Source organism: Spermophilus citellus (assembly GCF_964194105.1).
Source record: "Spermophilus citellus genome assembly, chromosome: 2".
NCBI lineage: Eukaryota > Metazoa > Chordata > Mammalia > Rodentia > Sciuridae > Spermophilus > Spermophilus citellus.
Genome location: NC_138183.1, coordinates 50605480 through 50628609, shown reverse-complemented (window position 1 = coordinate 50628609; position 23130 = coordinate 50605480). Strand labels below are relative to the sequence as shown.

Sequence of the window (23130 nt, the reverse complement as noted above, 5' to 3'; positions counted from 1 at the left end):
TGCTCTACCACTGAGGCATAACCCCAGCCCTCGCAGGCTCCATTTCTAATTCTGTTTCACTTGCTGTTCCTGCCCTATCTTCAGATACTTCCAAATGTCTTACACGAGTTAAAGTCATGTCAATAATTTTGTAAAATGCACAACAAAATTGAGCTACTGTAGAGATTAAAAATTATTTTTTATATTATTTTAATAATTTTCTCATATGATGCAAAGTACTAAAAATCATTGCAAAGAAAACAATCTAACATTATTTCATCCTTTTAAGAAAGGTTTTATAATCGCATTGAAGGATCAGATTATCTCAGTTTTATAATATATTTTGAAAATTTAGAGTCACTGTAATTTGACATATCACAATTAACTTCAAGTGAATGAAGTCATTACAAATCCAGATATAAAGATCATTTAAATTTCAAAAATTTAAAGTGTAATTTAGCTTAAATATTGTCATTCATAACTATATTGAATAAAAACATAAGTTCATAATTTTGATAGAGAGAGAGAGATACGCTACCTATACAGATATGAAGGATAAATATCCTAAGTGAAATTTAATGACATTTTTAATAAGAAATAAATTTGTAAAAAGGCTCTGATAGGTAAGGGTAACATTGGAAGTGGAGGCAATAATGAAAACTAGAATGGTTTAGAAACATTGCTGAAAACCAAAGTAGAGAATGCATAAAGGAAAGCAAAAACAGAAGGCACTGGCATTCATAAAATCGCACTACTGTGTTCTCTCTTTTAGGTATCCACACAAAGCAAGGTCTTCAGAGACCCTGGAGCAAGGACTGAGCATCACCCATCTCAGACAGCCCAGCAGCATCTGCAAGATCCCCAATGGCCTTGCCCTTGGCTTTCCTGCTGGCCCTAGTGGTGCTCAGCTGCAAGAACACCTGCTCTCTGGGCTGTGACCTGCCTCAGATACACAATCTGCGTCTTGAAACTTCTGAGAAAAATGAGGAGGGGGCACTGAGTCTCCTGAAAAAAATGAGGAGAATTCCCACTTCCTCCTGCGTGAATGACACAGAGGACTTTGCCTTCCCCCAGAAGCTGTTGGAGGGTGAGAAGGTGCCTAGGGCTCAAGCTGTTGCTGCCCTCCTGGAGATGACCCACCAGATCTTGCGCCTTTTTTGCACCCAGGAGGCCTTTGCTACTTGGAACAAGACCCTCCTGGACACCTTCCTCAGTGGCCTCGATCAACAGCATGAGGACCTGAAAGCCTGTGTGACCCACCAGGTGAGGCGGGAAAAAGCTCTCGGAATAACTGTTAAAAAATACTTCCGCAGGATCACTGTTTACCTGAAGGAGAAGGAATACCAGCCTTGTGCCTGGGAGTTCGTCAGAACAGAAATCATGAAATTCGTCCTTTCTTCACCTAAGTTATATGAAAGATTAAGGAGCATGAAACGAGACCTGGTCCAGCAGGGAAATGCTTCTCACTGAAGAACACACCTTACCACACTCCCACAAGTTCTGCCATTTCAAAGACTCTCATGGTTCCTTGTGACAAGAATTCACTCCATTCCTTGTATGTTTTCAGTCAATGATGCGTTTCTATAGGCACCAGTCCCTTACCTCCCTGCAGATGTATTTATCTATTTAAATATTCATTTAATTAACTAATCATAAGATTTAATTTATTTTGTTCCTGTTCTATGTATATATTTAGAGTATGATGAATAAAACAAAGCATTTTTATACAGTCAATTTACTTTGCTTTCTTCATTGCATATTTTACTGTAGAAACTTCTTTAGTTTTGAAACACCTTTATATTCTTGGACATGGATGAGGGGTGCGGTAAATACATTTTTTATTCCTTCCCAATTTTAACTTGAGAAGCAAAATTGAAATTTCAGTTGTAAATGATGATTTCTATGATGAGTTCTCATTTCATGCACATCTTTATTTTTTGCATTTTCCTGTCAACTTAGTGGTGTCACTTTTAGCCATGTTGATGTTAAGAGAAAATGAATGGAGGTATCGATATGATGAAAGACAAGCATAAAAACAACTTCCTAAATGCATTGTGGAAGTTGTTGATTTTTTTTACTGATTTTTTGAAAATATAAAGAACAGCGGAATGCATTACAATGCTTATTACACATATACAGCACAACTTTTCATATATCTGGTTTTATAAAGTATGTTGACAACAGTTCGTGTCTTCATTCATGTACTTTGGATAATGATGTCTATCACATTCCACCACCATCCTTCTTAACCTCAACTGAAGCACAAAATTAACAATGAATGCTTTTAAAATGAATGCAAAGGTAAATAAATTTTGGTCAATGATCAGCCTGATATATTTAAGTTTCTTTCTTTTTTTTATGTTGGTATTTAGATTTTTATAGAAAAAGTCATTCTCAATACATTTATAACAATTTTATTTTAAAAAATAGATGAATTTCTCCCAAGTTATATGTGTTTTTTTGTGCATAGCAATGCCTTGGGTAGGAGATACAGTTCCCAAGAAAAAAACTCTCTGCCTTTTTTCTTGAACCAATATCAAGTGATCTTCTCAGATTGGTCTGAATTCATTCAAAATATGGGATATTTTCTTAAAGTCCAGAGGTGGAAGACCCTGCTATTAGAAGAATGAAAGAGAAAATTGCTGTATAAGTATGTATTTTAGGAAGTAAAGTTGCTTAGAATATGAATTGATGCATTTTTCGAAGTCATGGAATTTAACATCTATATTCATTTAGCAAAAGTGGAGAACAAATGTGATCTTATTGGTAGCTTGTTGGGTAGCACTAATCAGCAGAAACCACATTATCATATATCTAAGAGGAACAACAGAAAGCAGTTAATAATCCAATATAATAAATAATTCTGACTGTGTATTCTGAGACAGAGAGAAAAATGTAAGTTGTGATCTCACAAACAGCATAGGTTGTTTTTCCTAGACAGTTTTCACTCTTTGATATCTATTTGTGTCCAAACAGATTTCATGCATTGGTGCTCAGACAATTCCTACTAATGTTTAATATTGCATTAATTTTAAATCATATATATAATTACAACAATTGTTTTTCCTTATATACGTAGGTACTATGTTGAATGTCAGTAAGCTGCTCTCTGGACTCAAACCTTCACTAAGCCAGATAATTGATGGAAATGGTGACCCTATTGAGAGGTGGTGTATAGAATTAATGAGCAGAAATGGAGAAGGTGGCAGTTGAGTAAGAGGAGAAAAGAGCTCTGTGCATCATGCTATCTGGGAGCCACTTTCCTTTTCATCACATTCAGGCTTCCATCTATTTTCCTTTTGCTTTTATTCTCAGCTGCAATGACTGACTTCTAGGAATATTTACCAGATAATGAAAAATGATGTATTGAAAATTTTTGGAAAAAATGGTTCGTGACTTTTGGTTTTCCCTTTTCTTGGATATTTGACTTCTAATCTCAAGATGAAGCGAAAGTAAGTCAGAGACAGGAAGAGCCCTTTGCTCAGAAAAATATGTAAAATGAATGAGCAAAATTGTAAAGGTTTGGAAGTCAGTTATTTAAAAAAAAAATAAATGGAAGGCTAATATTATTTTGCATCATATGTTGGTTTAACTGCCCCACATTTTCTTTATGAGCACAAAAAGGATGAACCAAGAAGTTCAACTGAAACATTATCATCCTAGGAAGAAGAGAGATGTGGATAAGAGAAGTTACTAACTAAAGTGAAGAAAGAAAAAGGAGGAGCTCTTTTCTGTTCCTTTGTGGTTTCTTTCCATCCATTTCCCTTCAAAAGTACAGATGCCCTATTGTTTCCCAGGCGAGTCCCATCTATGTGGCCACCGTCAAGACCTCCTGATGAAGAACACAGGCCCAAGGATGCTGAAACAGAATCTCAATCGGCTATTTTGGAAACTCCGGAGAAAAGTTCAGATGCTGCCCAGCAGGAAATTTTGGATATGAAGTCTGAAGGACAGGCAAATGTAATTCAGCAACTGGAACAAGCCATTGAAGATCTGAGGACCAAAATAGCTGAACTAGAAAAGCTGTACCCTGCCCTGGACACCGAGGTGGCCAGTAGCCATCAAGGGGCTGAGAATGGAGTGACAACCTCAGAAGATGTCTGCCTGGAAACTTTAAGATTAGTAGGAAAGGATATGCAACCTCAAAGGATTTTAGAGGCAAAATCTATATAGACTCCCCCAACAGAGGAGGGTGGGATACTAACACTACCATCTGTGAAGGCACTGTCAGAAGGTCCTCCATGCCCACCTGGGGCTGAAAGTGGAGAGTCAGCTGTTCCAAAGTCACCTTCTGAACCTCAGACAAAATTTTGTTCTGAGATTTCTTTGATTGTGTCTCCAAGGCAAATAACACTACTGCTTGAGTCCCATTAGTACACGCCAAGTGTATCACAGCCTCTACCACCTTCATCCCTTCCATGTTCTGATAGTCAGGGGCAGCCTGGGTCACAGTTGTCCCATCCTTCTTTTCATACTGAGTTTGAAACCAGCCATAAACACTCTGTTTTCTCCTCCTTTGGAAACAGCTGTAATATTCCACCCCCACCACCTCTGCCTTGCACAGAATCCTCTACCTCCATGCCTAGCCTGGGCATGGCAACTCCATCACCTTCCCCTCTCCCTGATGTGACAGTGCCTCCTCTGCCCAGTGTAGCAGTTCCCCTACCTCCCCCTCTGCCTGGTACTGAAATGCTGCACCCACTCCTGCTCCTTCTCTTCCTGGAGTGGGAATACCTCCCCCCCTCCTCTGTGTGATATGGGAATACCTCCTCCTCCCCCTCTTCCTGGAGTGGGAATTCCCCCTCCTCCTCCTCTCCCTGGAGTGGGAATACCACCCCCTCCTCCTCTTCCTGGAGTAGGAATACCTCCCCTTCCTCCTCCTCCTGGAATGGGAATACTCTTCCCCCTTCTCTTTCTGGAATACCTCTACCTCCTCCCCTCCCTGGAGTGGGAATACCACCTCCCCCTCCTCTTCCTGGTATACCTCCTCCCCCAACCCTTCCTGGAATGGGATTACCCCTCCCCCTCCTCTTCCTGGAGTGGGAATACCTCCGCCCCCCTCCTCTGCCTGATATGGGAATACCTCCTCCTCCCCCTCTTCCTGGAGTGGGAATTCCCTCTCCTCCTCCTCTCCCTGGAGTAGAAATACCTCCCCCTCCTCCTCCTTCTGGAATGGGAATACTCTTCCCCCTTCTCTTTCTGGAATACCTCTACCTCCTCCCCTCCCTGGAGTGGGAATACCACCTCCCCCTCCTCTTCCTGGTATACCTCCTCCCCCACCCCTTCCTGGAATGGGAATACCCCCTCCCCCTTCTCTTCCTGGTATACCTCCTCCCCCACCCCTTCCTGGAATGGGAATACGCCCTCCCCCTCCTCTTCCTGGAGTGGGAATACCTCCTCCTTCCCCTCTAACTGGAATTGGTATTCCCCAACTCCTCCTTGTGTGCATGTGTGAATATGCAACAACAAATCCCATAAATATGTACAAGTATAATGCACCAATAAAAATGTGGAAAAAAAGAACACATACCCCATTTGAGGACAAAAGTTCAAAGTTCTTTTTTTGTCAGAAACTCCTATGAGTAGTTCTAGTTCACTTGTTATGAATATTTTTGGAAAGGAGGGAAGGTTCCTATTATAATGATGTCACAGTAGCTATAGTTGAAAGGAAACAGAGAGGACGATCACCATCTGCTGGCCAGTAGGGAGGAGGATATCATTCTGTATCTTTTTTTTTTTTTTTAATTTTTACTTTTTGTTGCTGGGGATTGAACCAGGGCCTTGTGCATGTGAGGCAATGTCTCTACCGCTGAGCTATATTCCCCATCCTCATACTGAATCAATCAATCTTTCTTTCTTTCTTTCTTTCTTTCTTTCTTTCTTTCTTTCTTTCTTTCTTTCTTTCTTTCTTTCTTTTAAGGGATGAGGATATCAACATTCTGAAGAGCTGGCTTGGTTGGTTTTAAGCAGTCTGTCTCCACTGACATTGTTTGTTTTCCAAGAGCTAAACAGCAAACAAACAACTCTATCCTGGAAGGAACTGACTCTGATACAGAAATGAACCTACAATCCCAGAGTTTGTCTCGTGGAGAGGTAAAATACTCCCATTTTTAGGCAATTGGTGTTCCTTGAGAAATGGACAGGTCCATGGGGAGAAAGGGTCATAATGTGTCCCTTCCTTCTAGCCTGCTCAGCGGTCCAGACCCTCCTGATCCATCACTACCTCCAGCATCTGCAAGCTGGAGGTAAGAGAGCTACCCATCTGGTATGGAGCTGCAAGGAATTTCAAGGAAAATCTGTTGGCTGGTGTCTTAGCTCCTTCTTCATTTTTTTTTAAATTTTTTTTTTTAAGTAAATGACAGCAGGATGCATTACAATTCTTATTACACATATACAGTGCAACTTTTCATATCTCTGGTTGTATAAAAAGTATGTTGGCATCAATTTGTGTCTTCATACCTGTACTTTGGATAATGATGTCCATCACATTCCACCACCCTTGCTAATCCCCTGCCCCCTCCTTTTCCCTGCCACCCCTCTGCCCTTTCCAGAATCCATCTATTCCTCCCATGCTCCCCCTTCCTACCACACTATGAGTCAGTCCCCTTATATCAAAGAAAATATTTGGCATTTATTTTTTTGGGGGGATTGGCTAACTTCACTTAGCATTGTCTTCTCCAATGCCATCCATTTACCTGCAAATGCCATGATTTTATTCTCTTTTATTGCTGAGTAAAATTCCATTGTGTATATATGCCACATTTTTTTAATCCATTCATCCACTGAAGGGCATGTAGGTTGGCTCCACAGTTTAGCTATTGTGAATTGTGCTTCTATAAACATTAATGTGGCTGTGACCCGGTAGTATGCTGATTTTAAATCCTTTGGGTATAGACCGAGGAGAGGGATAGCTGGGTCAAATGTTGGTTCTATTCCCAGATTTCTTAAGAGTAATTTGCCAATTTTACGAATTCCTTTCTACAATCAGGTCCTTTCCTTGACTTTACAACCAGGAGAAAATTCTCACTCTCACTCTGAGTAAGGCTTGAGCTTCTGTTAGTCCTGCTTTGAATTGGCTATCAGAGCAGAGAGTAGAGTAAAGGACTTCAGAGGACACAGCTGCCAGCTGACCCTGTGGACTCTATTTGGGTAGGACCAGGAAGGATTCAGGCAATCTGCATGGCACTGATGGATAAGTGAATCCTGAAGTGATTGTGAACACTCAGGTGGAAGGAAGGTGCATTGTTTCAGTTGGGATCTCTTGAGTTTCTCTGTAAGATGAAACTACAACTTTCCTTTGCTTCTTTCCTGTTGATGAGCTGGAGGGTTTTGGTTTATTTGTGAAGTAATTTCGGTCCCTTCGTTTTCTTTCCTTCTCCACCATTTGTGACAAGGCAATTTGTTCAGGAGTACATTCACCTTGACTTATTTTTTTTTTAATAAACCTGGCTGTCTTTGAGTGCTTAACATCTTTCAAACATGATGACCTCTACCTTTCCTTGCTTACTGCTTAGTTCATGTAATTTTTCTTTATATTCACATTCTATTTGATGTTTATATAATATGAAAGAGTTATACCATTAACTTCATAATGTAACCCTTCCCTGAAAATCTTTGTAACCATATATTGCTTCAAATCCTAGATTTGTTAACTTGCTATATATTCAAAAGCATTTGGGAGCATGGAGGCAAGATTCGAGTTATGGGGTGTATTTGGGCTGTGAGACCCAGTGAACACTGAGCTGTCCAGCCCACCCACATTTCCAAAGCAGAGGGAGGATGTGATTCATCTACCTGCAACTACATATAATCCAGCTAATAAGGAGCACCAAAAAATATAAGGAGTTTGTAAGAGGTGCAGGGATTAGAACACAGTACAATCTGATGACACAACCTGGAGAAAACTTGCTGCTTTGGAGGTGTTAGTCTTACAAGAAAGGAAAAATAAAAGCTATACTAATTTGATGTACTTGAAATGCTATAAAGTAATGTAAGGACAACAAGTTTTCTTTCAACAGGAGGCTTTAAGTACAAACAATTATGAGGAGGAAAAGCTAGTAGATGACATTTCTATGGAGCCTGGGAGACAGGATGGTGTATAAGCCTGCAGGCAGATGGTCATCGTGGTCCAGGGGATAACCAATACCAGGGGAGAAGATAGGAATTTAGGATTCCTTTCTGCCAGTCTAATGATGATGATGTGAGAATGCACATGGTCTTGGATGTTCCTCTCTCTAAGGGTGGACTTTAATTTCCCTCCCTTTGAATGTGAGCTGATACTGGTGACACATAGAAAAGGAAATCTAGCAACCACGGTGTGGAGAATCGAGGAACTGGCAGAGACCACCTTAACCAAGTGATTAAGTTTAACATCAGCAGTAATGAGACACTGATAGCACATATCCCCAAGTCATCCCTTGATGTGAGAGCACATCACTGCTACGTGCTCCTCCCCTAAGCAAACAGTTTAATTACAAGAAAGCACTGTACTCATCGGAACTGGTGATTTTTGCTAAATAAGTGACCAGAATCCTTCCAAGTCTCAAGGTCATAAAAGTTAGGAAGACTGAGTATGTATTAGGGACTGCAGGGCAGTACAGAGACAGACAGAATGTCGTGTAGGATGCTGGATTGATTCTTGGGACATTACAAGACATCAGTGGGGAAACTTGAGAAACTCTGAGTGAAGTTTGGTTAATGTCTTGCTCCAATGTCATTGTCTTAGTTGCTAGTAGTTGTACCATGGTAATGTAAGTTGTTGACATTAGGAGAAGCTAGGCAAAAGAGAAGAGAGGAACTTTGAAGCTCCATAAGCCTAAGACTGTTTCAAAATAAAAGTTTAAAGAAACAGCTTCCAAGATTCATAGCAGTACTGATTGAATTTTAAAACTATATCTTATTAAAACAGTTTGCTAAATTCTCACTTTTAAAGTAAAATTCTAAATCCCATAAAATGGTTCAGCAGAGAGTTGTGACTCTTATTCTTTAACTCTTAATGTTCTGTCAAAGATTCTCTTTGTGCAAACTTCAGTCAGGTGACCTGAGTACTCTTTGGAGGTTTTGTGGCCCAATGTTTGCTCTGCCTAGTCCAGATGTCATAAGAATCCTGGTAATTTGGGTTTATGAGAATCTCCTATCTGTTGGTATTGGTCACCGTTGATATCTGATCCAATGTTGTGTCCCATACTTCATATCTGGTAAAGAGGCCTGCTTTTACAAGAGTTCTGTTAAGTTGGTTTGGTAAAGATGCCCTCACCCCTGATGTCTTCTGTTAGCAATTTTCCATCCACTGCACCCATTCTACTGGTTGGCTACAAATGTCAGGCTGTCTTTGATGCACTGGGAATTGAGACCCTGTCTCTCTCCTCTGTTGTGACAGTCTTGATGCCTGTCCCAATATGTCTGAATAAAGTCTTCCTTAGTGTTTTACCTAGTATCACCATAATTTTTCTTCACTTGTCAGTCAGGTAACCCAGAAGGCTAAAACTAACAGGCACCCACCAGCTGGCAAGTCAGATGACTCAGAGGCTTTAGTCATCTCAGGCCACACTTCCAGTGCCTTCAGAGTGCCCTTCCAGATGTGAGCTCCCTGAGCTCTGAGCCTGAGGTCACTGGTATAGTTCTGATTTGGCTCATGCTTCTAGCCTGACCACAATTCAGGCTTGCACTTTGTCTGTGAAAATTAAGGCCTTAGTCCCTGAGGTTTTACATATATTTGAATAAGTGGATGGGAGTATGTAGGATTTCAGTCATATATGAATATGGTTGATCCATGTTCCATCATGGTTTTGCTATTTATGGACTCCCTGTGTTTCTATTTTTCTTTTGTAAATGGGGGATATATGAATATATTGCTGGACTAATCAAAGAGTTTTACAAAGATCATTAAGCCTGTGAAGACTCAATGTAAAAAAGAAAATAAGACTGATGTGTAAGTAACCTGGGCCTACTTTAATACTAAGGTAACCTTTGGCTTTAGCAAGTGGGGCTATTCACTGAAGGAGTCAAATGGAAGATGAAGAGAAATACTTTACCATTACTTAGACAGGATCACTGGGAAATCATTGATCAGTCTAGAAATCCGCTCCCCATACAGCTTTTAAGAGCTGAAGACTCTGAGTAGGCTGGTCTATGTTGCAACTGTGGTTTTGTTACTTATGGACTCCCTGTGTTTCTCTTTTTCTTTTGTCAATGGGAGATATATATATATATATATATATATATATATATATATATATATATATATAAAATGTAAATACATTATATGTTTTATATGAACATATATTTATTTTTATATAGATGTATGGATTTTTAGTGTAAATATGTATTTTATGTATCTCATATATGTAATGTAGAGATGTATGTATATCATATATATTTAATTAATTAATATGTATTCATATTATTTTGTATATTTATTTTTCCATATATCTGTATATCAATATCTAACTATCTTTATATATAAAGAGAATCAACCTTTTGTTTTCTTAATGATTCTGTTTTTTACTCATATCTTTAAAAAAAGTCACCCAATCTGGTTTGATACTAACTGAACATGAGGCATGCCATTGTTTCATTTATCTTGCTATTGATAAGAATAGCCAGTTTCAACTTGTTGATGTTGGTTCCAGGAAAGGACCACCAGTGTACTGTAGTCTCCCTCCCTCTGAGCCAGGCATTCCTTAGAAGTGGCAACTTCTCTGCTCCTTCCAGTCCAGCAGACAATCCCTTGTCTTAGAGTTTGCATTTCAAAGGAGACAAAGTGTAGGCTCCTGAGAATGTATTGGAGCTGCAGTTGAAAATTCTCTTTGCTTAATTTGGTTAAATTTGGACTGTAGAACTAAAATAAAAATTTAAATAATGTATACATTATATGTCATTTATAACATGGACATATAATTCTAATATATATTATATAAATGAATATTAATACATATATTAAATAATATCAATATAAATTAAATGATAAATGTATACTATATATTTCATATACAAATATTTATAAATTATTACATATATTTATTAGATTATTATATAAGGACATATATTCAAGCACCCATAATTTTAATGTATGAAATACCTATTTGTATTTGATAAAATATGCTATTAACATATATAAAATGACATGAATATATATTTTCTATAAAACATAATATATATTGATATTATTAAATGCATATCAATAAATATAAAATATAAGTCTATTTGAATATTATATGAACATAAATTGTTATAATTTGGATGCTTATTTTATTTAAAGCATACTATATATTATGCTTCATAATTAGATAAATAATATAGTATTCATATATAATAGACATAATACATTAAAATATATGCTTATATTGAAAGACCCCCAGACCCTCAAATCCCCCGTCCAAAAGAGAACTAGCGTCACACTGGCTGCAAAAGCAAGAGGCAAGTTTATTAATATACAGGCGCCTGCGGGTGCACAGCAAAACCTCAGCGGAAGCTTTGGTGAACTGGCACAATGGGCTTTGGGGTACAGATCTTTTATAGGGAAAAAGGAGTTGTTTCCCGCCTAGCACAATAACAGGTGTCTCATTGGTCCCTTTGAATTCAGCGTACAAGTCACTTAAAGGGTAAACTTGTTTTTCACTATGATAAACTTGTTTTTCACTATGATAAACTTGTTTTTCACTATGATAAACTTGTTTTTCACTATAGGTTCCCGAAAAACTCATAAATCTCACAGGTTTACATTTTGTTTCCTCCCTGTTCCCGCTTATGATCCCAGTTTGCTCAAGCATGTCCTGTGATGTGGGCAGGGTGCACTTTCTAACAGGTTATGTGGTGAGCTCACCCTGTTTACTGCATACTTTCTACTTTTCATAATCGGGCCTTAGGTTATGGGGCTGGGGTCCTTCAATATGATATAAATATATGTATTAAATGAGTGTTATATATATATATGAATAACATATACTATACATATTTTATATACAATACTATATGTTCTTATAACATAAAAATATAATATACATGTTATTTCATATATGTAATATACGACATACATTCAATTGTATAAATTTATGTTATTTAAGCTCATACTGTATATTATAGGGCTATATTAATATATTTTATTTTTATTTTTATTTTTTTAAACAAATTACAACTTCTTTTATTCCCCGTTTCTCTTTGCATTTTGCAAACATTTCCAGTACATCTCACGCAATAGGATTAAGACACTAACATTTGTCAAAGAAAAGAGACACATTTTGTGGAAGGTTTGAAACATATCTCAAGTGCCAATTTTCCAAAGTAGCTGCAGACATAACATTATGCTATACAAACAGTCATGATTAAGTGAGAGAACAACATAACTATTACCCTTCTTTGCTATCTTCTTGCTCACTCCTAGAAAACTTCAGTAAATAAAAATAAAACAGATTAATTACTATAATGTGGTCTAATTCAGAGTTCCAGCATTAAAAAAGCCTAAGAAATTCAAAATAAAATACTCTTACCCCCCTTCCCACTCCACAACAAAAGGTTTGCAGGAAATTGGCCCAGCAGGTGAGATGATTCTAAACACTTAACTCTGTTAACACAAAACAGCTTTAACTTATGTATAAAAATTAGAAAGTGAAACCAACCAGGCTAGTTTTATTATCCAAGTTTAGTCAATGGAAGAACAAACACATGGAAACAGAAAATAGGAAGAAAAAAAAGTGTAAAAAGTTTTCTATTGTTTTGAACTGTTGCAAAGGTTTTTAAAATGTTAGTAAAAATAAAGAGATGGTGTTCATGATTTTTTTTATTCCCACTCCCCCATTATCATTAAACCTAAATTTGATCTAATGATTAAACTACTATTCCATGGCTAATATAAACTGGTACCCCAGAATAAAGTAACACACCAAGTGTTCTAAATGACATCATCTTTTATCAAAATGGCTGCTTCTAGCAAACAGCTCAAAAATGCCAACTGCAGTTAAATTTCTCCCATGTATTTTTTTAGTTGAGTACAAGAGGACCTCTGAATTCAGTCACTGTTGGTTTAGCAGGGAATAAAAACAAATGAAAAAGCATTTAGTTTTGCTCTTCCAAAACATAGGTGCAATCTAAAAAACAAAACAAAAAAAATGTTACAAGTGATTCAGTTTGATTTTTACTGAAACTTCTTTATCTCCCTGACTTTTGCTCTTCAGATCTGCTACATGAGACAATCAGCTCCTTAAATTGGAAAGAGCTTCTGGAAAACTCACTTGCTGGGTGAAATGGAAGAGTAAAGCTAGCAGGGAATAGCACCACAGGGGGAGAACTCAGATTTAACAGCATTCTTTCCACTTTATTCAGCACTGTGATGGAATCTTAAAAGTGAGTCTGGCTTGCATACCTCACAAGTTCCTATTGTTCCTTTCCCATAGTATCTTAAGGCTTCCACTTTTAGAGCTCACTGCAATAGGAACATTCCTTCCAAGCAGAGCAGGGGGCAAATTAGCTCTCCCTTAGCTTTATCACTAAACTAACTGCTTTGGAAAGGCAGCTTGACTGCTTCTAGTCAGCAGAGGGGTGGAGTTTGAGGCGCCTGGCTTTCTTAAAGGGACCATGTTATGATAAGCTTAAGAATGTATTGGTCTTCAATGGGATTTGGAGGAAATCTGCACTTTGACATGGTACTTGTAGGCAATAATCGTGTTTGGAAGACTTTAGGAAAAAAGTCATCTTCTAAAGCTTCCCTGCTGATATAGATGGGAATAAACTGGAGAATATTTTTTTCTTTTTTTTTTTTATTGGTTGTTCAAAACATTACATAGTTCTTGATATATCATATTTCACACTTTGATTCAAGTGGGTTATGAACTCCCATTTTTACCCCGCATACAGATTGCAGAGTCACATCAGTTACACTTCCACTGATTTACATATTGAGATACTCATGTCTGTTGTATTATGCTGCCTTTCCTATCCTCTACTATCCCCCCTCCCCTCCCCTCCCCTCCCCTCTTCTCTCTCTACCCCCTCTACTGTAATTCATTTCTCCCCCTTGTATTATTTTTCCCTTTCCCCTCACTTCCTCTTGTATGTAATTTTGTATAACCCTAAGGGTCTCCTTCCATTTCCAAGCAATTTCCCTTCTCTCTCCCTGTCCCTCCCACCTCTCATCCCTGTTTAATGTTAGTCATCTTCTCATGCTCTTCTTCCCTACTCTGTTCTTAGTTACTCTCCATATAATAATATATTTTAATAATAAACAAAATATAATATCAAATGTATGATATACCCTTCTATCATATATTAAACTTCATTATCTCAATGGAAAAAATGATCATCTTGAAATATCATTGACTTTGCCTCTTATAACTTTAGGAAAGTAAAATTATATGAAATTCTTATATAGTATAAATAAAAATCTTTTAACTCAAAATAATGTTGTGAGTTATAACATGCCTCACTTTTCCAACTTCTTCAGTGCCATCATATTGAAAACTTAACTGCCGGAAAATACTAAAAACATCCATAGAGGGGCACTGAACACTCCCTGCTCTGGCTCCAAAGAAGACCATGTCTCCAACTCTCCTAAAAGGGTCTCAACTCTGGTCACTTCCGGTACCCCTTGACTGTCTACACTTTTCTGCTTTTCCACGTAGTGCCCACACGGGACCCTAAACACACAATCTGTGTGATTACAACCTATACCATCTCGAGTCCTCCACTCGTTGAATAAATGAATTCTTCACCAAAAAAAGTAGTTTAGATTGTGTAGTGGCTAACTAAGAAAAGCTCAGGCAGTTTCTACCTCACCAAGGATAAGGAGGTTCACTGTTGTTCAAAGTTGACATAACCAGCTAGGATGCTTGTCTCCAACTGCAGAGCTCAACTGCGGGGTTCTTGGCTTAAATTCTTTTTGTCAAAGACTTTCTACTTAAATGATTATGCAAAAGGTCAAAGTTTTGGTCTTTGCTTTTTTAAACTTTAGTGATTTCTTTCATCTTCTGAAGAGCCTGAGGCCACCTCTTGAGCAGACTCACAGTGTGGCAGTGTCCGCTGGCCCCTCAGATGCAGACTGAATCACTGAATCTCAGAGTGGTCCAGATCTTTCAGCTAATAGCAGGAGTGATGATGTGCTGCCTCCACACTGCCTGCTCTCTTGGCTGGGGCATGTCTTTGAACCGTGACCTGGAAAACAAGGAAATCTTTCTGATTAAGACGGATGAAAAGCACTCCCTCTCATAAATGCCTGACCAACAGAGCTGACTTTCATTTTCCTTGGAAAACAGGGAAGATTACCCAAATCCAGAAGACAGAAGCCACCTGTCTCTACCATATGATGCTCTAGCAGATGTTCCTTCTCTTCAGCAGGATGGTCAACCGTGCTGCCGTGCTGCCAGAGATAAGGTCCTTCTCGATCAGCTACTCTCTAGGCTTCATCTCAGTCTGGATTAACTGAAGGTGGCACACATAGAAAAAGCTTTGTGTCTCCATTAGGGATTTGCAGTCCGAAAGTATTTCCAGAGAATCACTTGCTATTCGAAGGGAAAGAAATACAACTCCTGTGCCTAGGAGGTTATCTGAGGGGAAACTGAATTGTCCTTTACCCTCATTAGCAAATATCAAAGTCAAGTCAAGAAATAAAAAGAAAATTTATGCTTACTGCTCCCTCTAAACAATTACACAAGTGTTTTATGAGCCCCTAAACACTATCTCACCTCGATTTTGCAACAGATGAAAAATATATAATGCCAAAATAATGAGATTATTTTAAAAATCTGTTGTGCGTGAGGCATTTAAAATTGACCAATAACTTTTAGAAAGAAACATATGGTTTATTTTCTTAAATAAATAATGTTATGATTTTAAATTTGTGTTTTTCTGTTGAAATTCTTGAGGACCATTTGCAGTTTCCAAAGTTTGGAAAAAATTTTTTTTCCAAAGGAAAGATTCCTCGAGATGGTATTTTTGAACTACATTCCTCAGTTAAGCTGATTCTAGTTTCTTAACAGATAAGCAAGAACTGTCAGTAACTAGATCATAATACAAAGTTACCTTGCTTTCATAAAAGAGCTGGGTGTAGGAATTCCAGTCAGGTGACAATGTGATTGGACCATTTCTAACAGTGATTCAAGGACTTGAGTGTCATCCCATTGGTGGCTTTGCCCAAGATCAACATGTAACTCCAAAATGTTACTGGGGTGCTGGCATATATTCCACTGCACTAGAAAGGGGGAAAGTGTGGTGAATCACATGAGGATGATTTTACAGACCAAATACAAGCAGAAAAAGATCATTTCCATCCATATGTACTTGGTGTGAGTTTATGCATATGTGATGCCTACTTGCAAAGATGGTGGATAGCTGGATAACTTGTGGAAAAAGAAGACAAGTTCTTTGAAAGTCTGGTCTTCATTTTTACACTGTGTGTACTAAACTAATTTAAGTAGGAAAAAAACATTTCCTTGAAATATGCACTTTAAAAAAATAATTCTGTTCCAAAGTGTTATTCCACAAAATTGAACATCATGAGAAAAGATGACATTCCTTAAGGTTCCTACTATCAATGACTCTGTGAAAGAAGTTGCTTCTCAAAGTCAGGTTAATGTTCAAAACTGGCCAAGTTTTCATCAAACATGAATTTGATACATATGATTTCTATAAGTAAGTTAGTTTCATTAAAGTCACTAAGTAAATTTATTTGGACAGTTAAGTTCAATGCCAATAGCTTTTCAGCCTAATTTTTAACTGAGTTTGTTTTAGACATTTTAAACTCTGTATTGAATACAATGTTTAAATTTAACACTTTTACTTACAAAGTAGACATATCCATTGTGTATATAAATACATACACAGTATGCCTGTTATTAAAATTTCATAGGCTGAGCATGAATGTGCACACCTTTAATCCCAGTGATTTCCCCAGGCAGAGACAAGAAGATCTCAAGTTTGAGGACAGCCTCAGAAACTAAAGGAAGCCATAGCAACTTAAAAGGTCCTGTCTCAAAATAAAAATAAAAAGGGCTGGGGATGTGACTCAGTGTAAAAGTGCCTCAGGGTTCAACCCCCAGTAACCCCTACCCCCAATAAAAAATAGGAGTTTCAGCTGAGAAAATAATTCTAAAAAAGGGTCTGGGAACAGGGAAGGGGAATCAATAATGAAAAAATGATTGGGAAACTTTGCTCTAAGCATAGGTAGTGAATGCCTAAAGGAAAGCAAAAACAGAAGTAGAAAGTACTGGTGACATTCAGAAAACTGAAAGCATATTAGTTACTATTTAAGACATAGGAACAAGTCAAGGGCTTCAGAGAACCTAGAGGCAAAGGTGCAATATCACTCATCTCAAGCAGCCCAGCAGCATCTGCAAGATCCCCAGTGGCCTTGCCCTTGGCTTTCCTGATGGCCCTGGTGGTGTTCAGCTGCAAGAACACCTGCTCTCTGGGCTGTGACCTGACTCAGATACACAACCTGGGTCTTGAAACTCCTGAGAAAAATGAGACACTCCTACAAAAAATGAGGAGAATTCCCACTTTCTCCTGCATGAACTATAGAAAGGACTTTGCCTTCTCCCAGAAGCTGTTGGAGGGTGAGCAGGTGCAGAAGGCTCAAGCTGTTGCTGTTCTCCACCAGATGACGCAGCAGATCTTCAACCTCCTCAGCACCCAGGAGGCCTTTGCTACTTGGGACAAGACCCTCCTGGATACCTTTCTCATTGGTCTCTATCAGCATCTGGATGACCTGAAAGCCTGTGGGTCCAAGCAGGCACAAGTAGAAGAGGCTCCCCTGAGGGTTAAGAGGAAATACTTCCACAGGATCACCGTCTACCTGAAGGAGAAGAAATACCTGCCTTGTGCCTGGGAGGTGGTCAGAGCAGAAATCATGAAATCCTTCTCTTCATCAGCCAACTTGTATGGAAGACTAAGGAGCATGGAATGAGACCTGGTCCAGCAGGGAAATGCTTCTCACTGATGAACACACCTTACCACACTACCACAAGTTCTGCCACTTCAAAGACTCTCATTCTTGCTGTAACTGTGACAAGAATTCAAGCAATCTGTCAGATGTTTTCAGCAGTTTAGGCAATATTGCTTTCAAATCTACAGGCACTAGTCCCTTACATCGCTGCAGATGTTATCTATTTATTTATGTAAATATTTATTTATTTAACTATTTATAAAATTTAATTTATTTTCTTTATGTATTATTATGTATACCTTTAAAGTATGATTAATAAACATTTTCTGTATATTTAATCAATTTAATTTGCATTCTTCATTTGTAACTTCTTCAATTTTTAAATTAAATTCTTGCAGGTGGATGAGGGGTTGGGTAAATGTTTTCTTTTTTTTCTTTTTCTTTCTTTTTTTTTTTTTTTTTGGTACTGGGTGTTTAAATCAGGGGCACTCAGCCACTGAGCAACATCCTCAGCCTTATTTGTTTAGAGACAGAGTCTCACTGAGTTGCTTAGTACCTTGCTTTTGCTGAGGATGGCTTTGAACTTGTGATCCTCCTGCTTCAGCCTCCTGAGTGCCTGAGATTACAGGCGTGCATCAGTGTGCCTGGTAGTTGTGTAAATATTTATTTTCACTTTCTTCCCTTTAATTGTAAATAGCAATGAAAATTTTAGTTCTAAATGCTGTTTTCTATGTTGATTTCCTTTCATTCACATCATTATCTTTGCATTTTCCCATCAGCTTAGCCATGATATTTTTAGGCAAGTTCAGGTTAACAGAAAATCAACAAAATGTGGATATTATTAAAGAGAAGCATGAAAATCATACCCCAGTTGAGGGAAAAGGTAACAGGATTTCTCTTACTCATCTCTCCACCTACTCCAATGGGGTTCCTGTTTAGATATTCTTCATCTCTCACTAATTATGCCAGTCCCACCTATTTTCCCCTGTACTGATGCTTTTAATACAACAGGTAGTACATAAAAATACAAAAGTTGTGCATTTTAGTGGGATACCATATTATGTCTGGTGCAATGATTTAATCAGGTTAAACACACTCATCTTCTTGAACATTTGTCACGTCTCTGTTGTGAACATCTCAAGATCCCTCCCTCTAGCTTTTTCAAATGCCCAGGAAGGTTCATGCTCTGTACAGTCACCATGGCCTGCATTTGCCCACCAGCTCCTTGCCCCTTTCCACTTGTATTGTGGCAAGTGTTGATCAGCCTTTTTCATCTTCCCCCACCTTCCACTCTCTCAGGCCTCAGGTAAGCACCCTTCCACTCTCAGCTCCTATGACATCAGCTTCTCTCTATTTCACATGTGAGTAATATCCTGTGACACTTGTCTTCCTGTCCTGAGGCATTGCACTTTACATGATGATCTCCAGTTCCTTCCATGCTGCAGATCACAGCTTTTCATTCGTGTGTGTGTGTGTGTGTGTGTGTGTGTGTTTATGAATAATAAACAGTACATAGTATACAATTATTTTAAAATATCATCATAACATACATATATGTACATGTGTTTATAAACATTTCATTTGTGGATTGTGAGTACTGTGACACACTCCCTTTCTCCTTACTTCCATGGATCCTATCCAGTCACTGTCATATCTTAATTGTTTCTTCCCTCTCTGATTCAGAAATCTCCAGTGTGGCCTGGTGTGGTGGTGCATGCCTGTAATCCCGGAGGCTCTCCAGCCTGAGGCAGAAGGATGGCAAATTCAAAGCCATCCTCATCAACCTAGCGAGGCCCTAAGCAACTTAGTGATACACTGCCTCAAAATCAAAAAGTAAAAGAGCTGGGATGTGGCTCAGTGGTTAAGTGTCCCTGGGTTGAATTCCTAGTATAAATCAAAAAGGAAGAAAAACCACAAAAACAAAACAAAGACAAAAACCTACTGTGATATCTTCCTTCATTTTTCATTAAGCTGCCCCAGTATATATACATCAGCTTCCTGTTCTATTATGGTTTCTGACTATAAATTTTCTCTACAATTGTATGCAGCCATCAACTGAAAGCAATGATTGTATGAAAGCTTTAGGTTTGCCAGAAACTTCCAAGAGAAGTTTTAGCTCCTCCTGGGTAATACTTTTAGAATTAAAGGAGAGTAGTCATTATAATGATGTAACAGTAACTGTGACAAAAAAGAAAGAGAAAGTTTGATTCATTTCACTTTGGAAGCTATTAAAATAGTGACAGAAGAAGACAGCACCTACTTGGCCAAGATGGATGGAGAGAGTTCAAGTCTGGCAATCAAACTTCTGTTCTATGCACAATTCTGTGTCCTGGCAAGAAGATTTTCTCCCAGAGCTAAAATAGGCTGTTCTCCTGTGAGGAAGTGACCCCAATACTGGAAGAGTCCATTTCCTTAATTTTCCATCTCAGAGAGGGCAAAGACTCCTGTCCCCATGCAGATAGTGTCTTTTTGGCAAATAAGAAGTGTGTGGGAGAAAGGGTCAGAGTGCTACCCTTCCCTCTAGCCTTCTCAGCCTTCCAGAGTCTCCTGGCACCTCAGTCCCATTGGTGTGTGATGTTAGGAGGCAGGAGAGCATACCTATTGGATACGGAACTATAGGAAAAACAAGAAAAATCTAAGTGGCTAGTTTTGCAATTTATTCATAGTAGATCATCTAGCATGACTTTATAGTGAAGAGAACATTCTGTTTTTGGAAGAAGGGATTGAACCCAGGGTGCTTTACCATGAAGCCCCAACTCGAGTCCTTTTAATTTTTTTATTTTGAGACAACTTATAACTTACCAAGTTGCTTAGGGCCTCACTAAGTTGCTGAGACTGGTCTTGAACTTGTCATCTCCTCCTTCCTTACCCTCCTGAGTCACTTGGATTGAAGTTATGCACCACCAAGCCTAGACAAGACAAAATTCTTACTGTCTCTTTGAATAATGACTTGGAAGATTGACTCTGCCTTGATTCAGGAGTAAGACACAACAAGATAAATGTAAAGAGATTTCAAAAAATGCAGAAATGGCCAACTGACAGCCTGCGGAAGAATCCATTGGGGAAGACTTTGGGAAGTTTAAAGAAGTTTGAATAATGTGGTTACCTAAGAGGATGATCAGGAATTGCCTGTGAATTGCTCTTCTTGCAGAAAGGGGCTTGGAGTGAGGGAGGGATCACTCAAACCATATCTCAGATGACAGACCCAAAATTTAGATTCTTCTCCAGATGATGGGGGGGGGGGGCCTGGGAAACTCAAAATTATATTTTAAAATGATTTTTGTCTTTGTCTTCTTTCTTTCTGTACCACTTGTTGTAGACTCAGTTTAGGAGAGGCAAAAAAGATTTGCAATTTCTTTATTCACCTGTCGGCTTCCTTTCTCCTCATTTCTCTGTTTCTCTCTCTCTCTCTCTCTCTCTCTCTCTCTCTCTCTCTCTCTCTCATAGCACTCTGACTTGAAAAATCTTTTAACATTATTTCCCTGTTCATTCTTTAATTATTTTTTAATGTTGTTCACCTATTTAATGTTACTTTACTTTTAATTCTTTCCCATGTCATGCTCCTTGTACAAAAATTGCAATATTTGGCTCTGTATTTTCAACTTAAACTGAAACATCTCTGGAACCATCTTCTGATCATATCCAGATGTTAATTTATTATACAGTGGAAAGTCTTGGAAACCAGGTAAGGAAGTGGTGAAGGTGGCAGCCGGGGGGCTCTATCTCAGTATGGAAACAGGAATAGAGGAGGATAAAGGGAGATCCCTGGTACTACCCTGAGTGACTTGGAAAACACCAGCTGGAGAAAGCTTGGCTCAGTGTTATAAGAAGCAAGAGGTGAAGGTAGCTGCAACTCAACCCTCCCTGCCTTCCAAGCCTCACACTGCACAGGCCAAGGTTGGCCTACTGAACACAGAAAGATAGTCCATAGACAAACACTTGCTCCTGATAACCTGGTAAAGATTCCAATAGCTCCTCTGTGCTGTCATTAGAAGCCTCCAGGTAGGACCTGCACAGAGGTAGGGTTTCATTTGCTTAGAAAACCAATGTACACATCAAGACATGAAAAGTTGAAAGGGTCAACAGTAGCTGGAGAGTGCAGAGAGAGAACACAGATGCTTAAATAATTGACTGAGGCAGCAGCGGGTCCCCAGGAGATGCCGCAGTATGAATGGGCAGCATTAAGGAGTGGCTCAAATAATTCCAATTCAAAGGGAGAGAATACTGAAGTACATGTTGCAGAGCTCTCCCATGGAGATGTGGGCAACATCAGTGCTCTCAGCACAGGTGACATGGAGACCACTGCCACATGCAGGGTATGAGAGGGGACAAGAGTGATACCCATGGAGATCAGCAAATGAACACAGCATGGGGAAAATCATTCATGGAACCATGAAATCTCTTACATTTTGGTCACCATGTAGACTCCTTTAAAAACAAAACAAAATGAAGTAGTACTTGGGCAGAAAGGATGTACGCAGATAAGTGAGCAGCACATTTAGCAAAACATGGAGTAGGGCCTTCCCACGAGGATAAGCATTGGTAATGCACTTATGGGAAGGTCACAGTTTCCAATGGCAGCAAAGATATTTATGAGGGTTCCTTTACTTAATGGGATTGATTGAAAAGAAGAAACTGGTAGATCAGTTCTTTTGTTTTCTTTCCAGTGGGTGCATCTGCATTAAGTAGGTACAAACATGAGGATTAGAGTCCACCTACCCAGACAAAAAAAGGGAAAATAATGTTCTTCATGAGTAAGCTTTTAGCATTTTCTCATTTAATATTAGTTTTAATGGTTGATCAAATCTGGATTAAATGGGAGAACAGTCAGGCAGTCCATTGACTGGTCTTTGAGCCTCTGAAAGAAGCAGGCATTTCCCTGCCTTGGGCACCTGAGCATTGGCCCTCAGTCTTCCCCTCTGCCATGGCCCTGGTGCTCAATTTGGCTGCATTGCATGTGGCTAACTTACACTCTACCAATAGTCAAGGGAGAGTAACTTCCTGCTTTCACTTTTGTGAAATTATGACATCCATTTCTTTTCCCTTTTACCCACAAACTGTCTAGTTTTGCTTTTTAGGAAAGTTGAAATGAGAAACAAAATCTGATAGAGAAAAGCAGTGCAGGCTTTCACCTTTCTTCTACTTTCCATTATTTGTCTGACTTCATTATAAAAGCCTAATGCATTTCCTGGTAAACCACCATTAAAAAGAATGTACAAAAAAATTAAAGTGACAAAATCACAAAGAGAAGGAGAGGAAAGAAGGCTTTTCCTCCCTGG

The 23130-nt window shown here is 38.7% G+C and overlaps 1 protein-coding gene across 1 annotated transcript; it reads left to right on the top strand.

Annotated features, from left to right (window-relative positions):
• Nucleotides 1–843: 843 nt before the first annotated feature.
• LOC308642574 (interferon alpha-5-like) lies at nucleotides 844–17872 on the top strand (the record flags this gene model as incomplete). Its single annotated transcript, XM_081281704.1, has 2 exons — nucleotides 844–927; nucleotides 17396–17872. The coding sequence occupies 2 exons, from the start codon at nucleotides 844–846 to the stop codon at nucleotides 17870–17872; spliced, it is 561 nt and encodes a 186-aa protein (XP_081137830.1).
• Between the last annotated feature and the right edge of the window lie 5258 nt (nucleotides 17873–23130).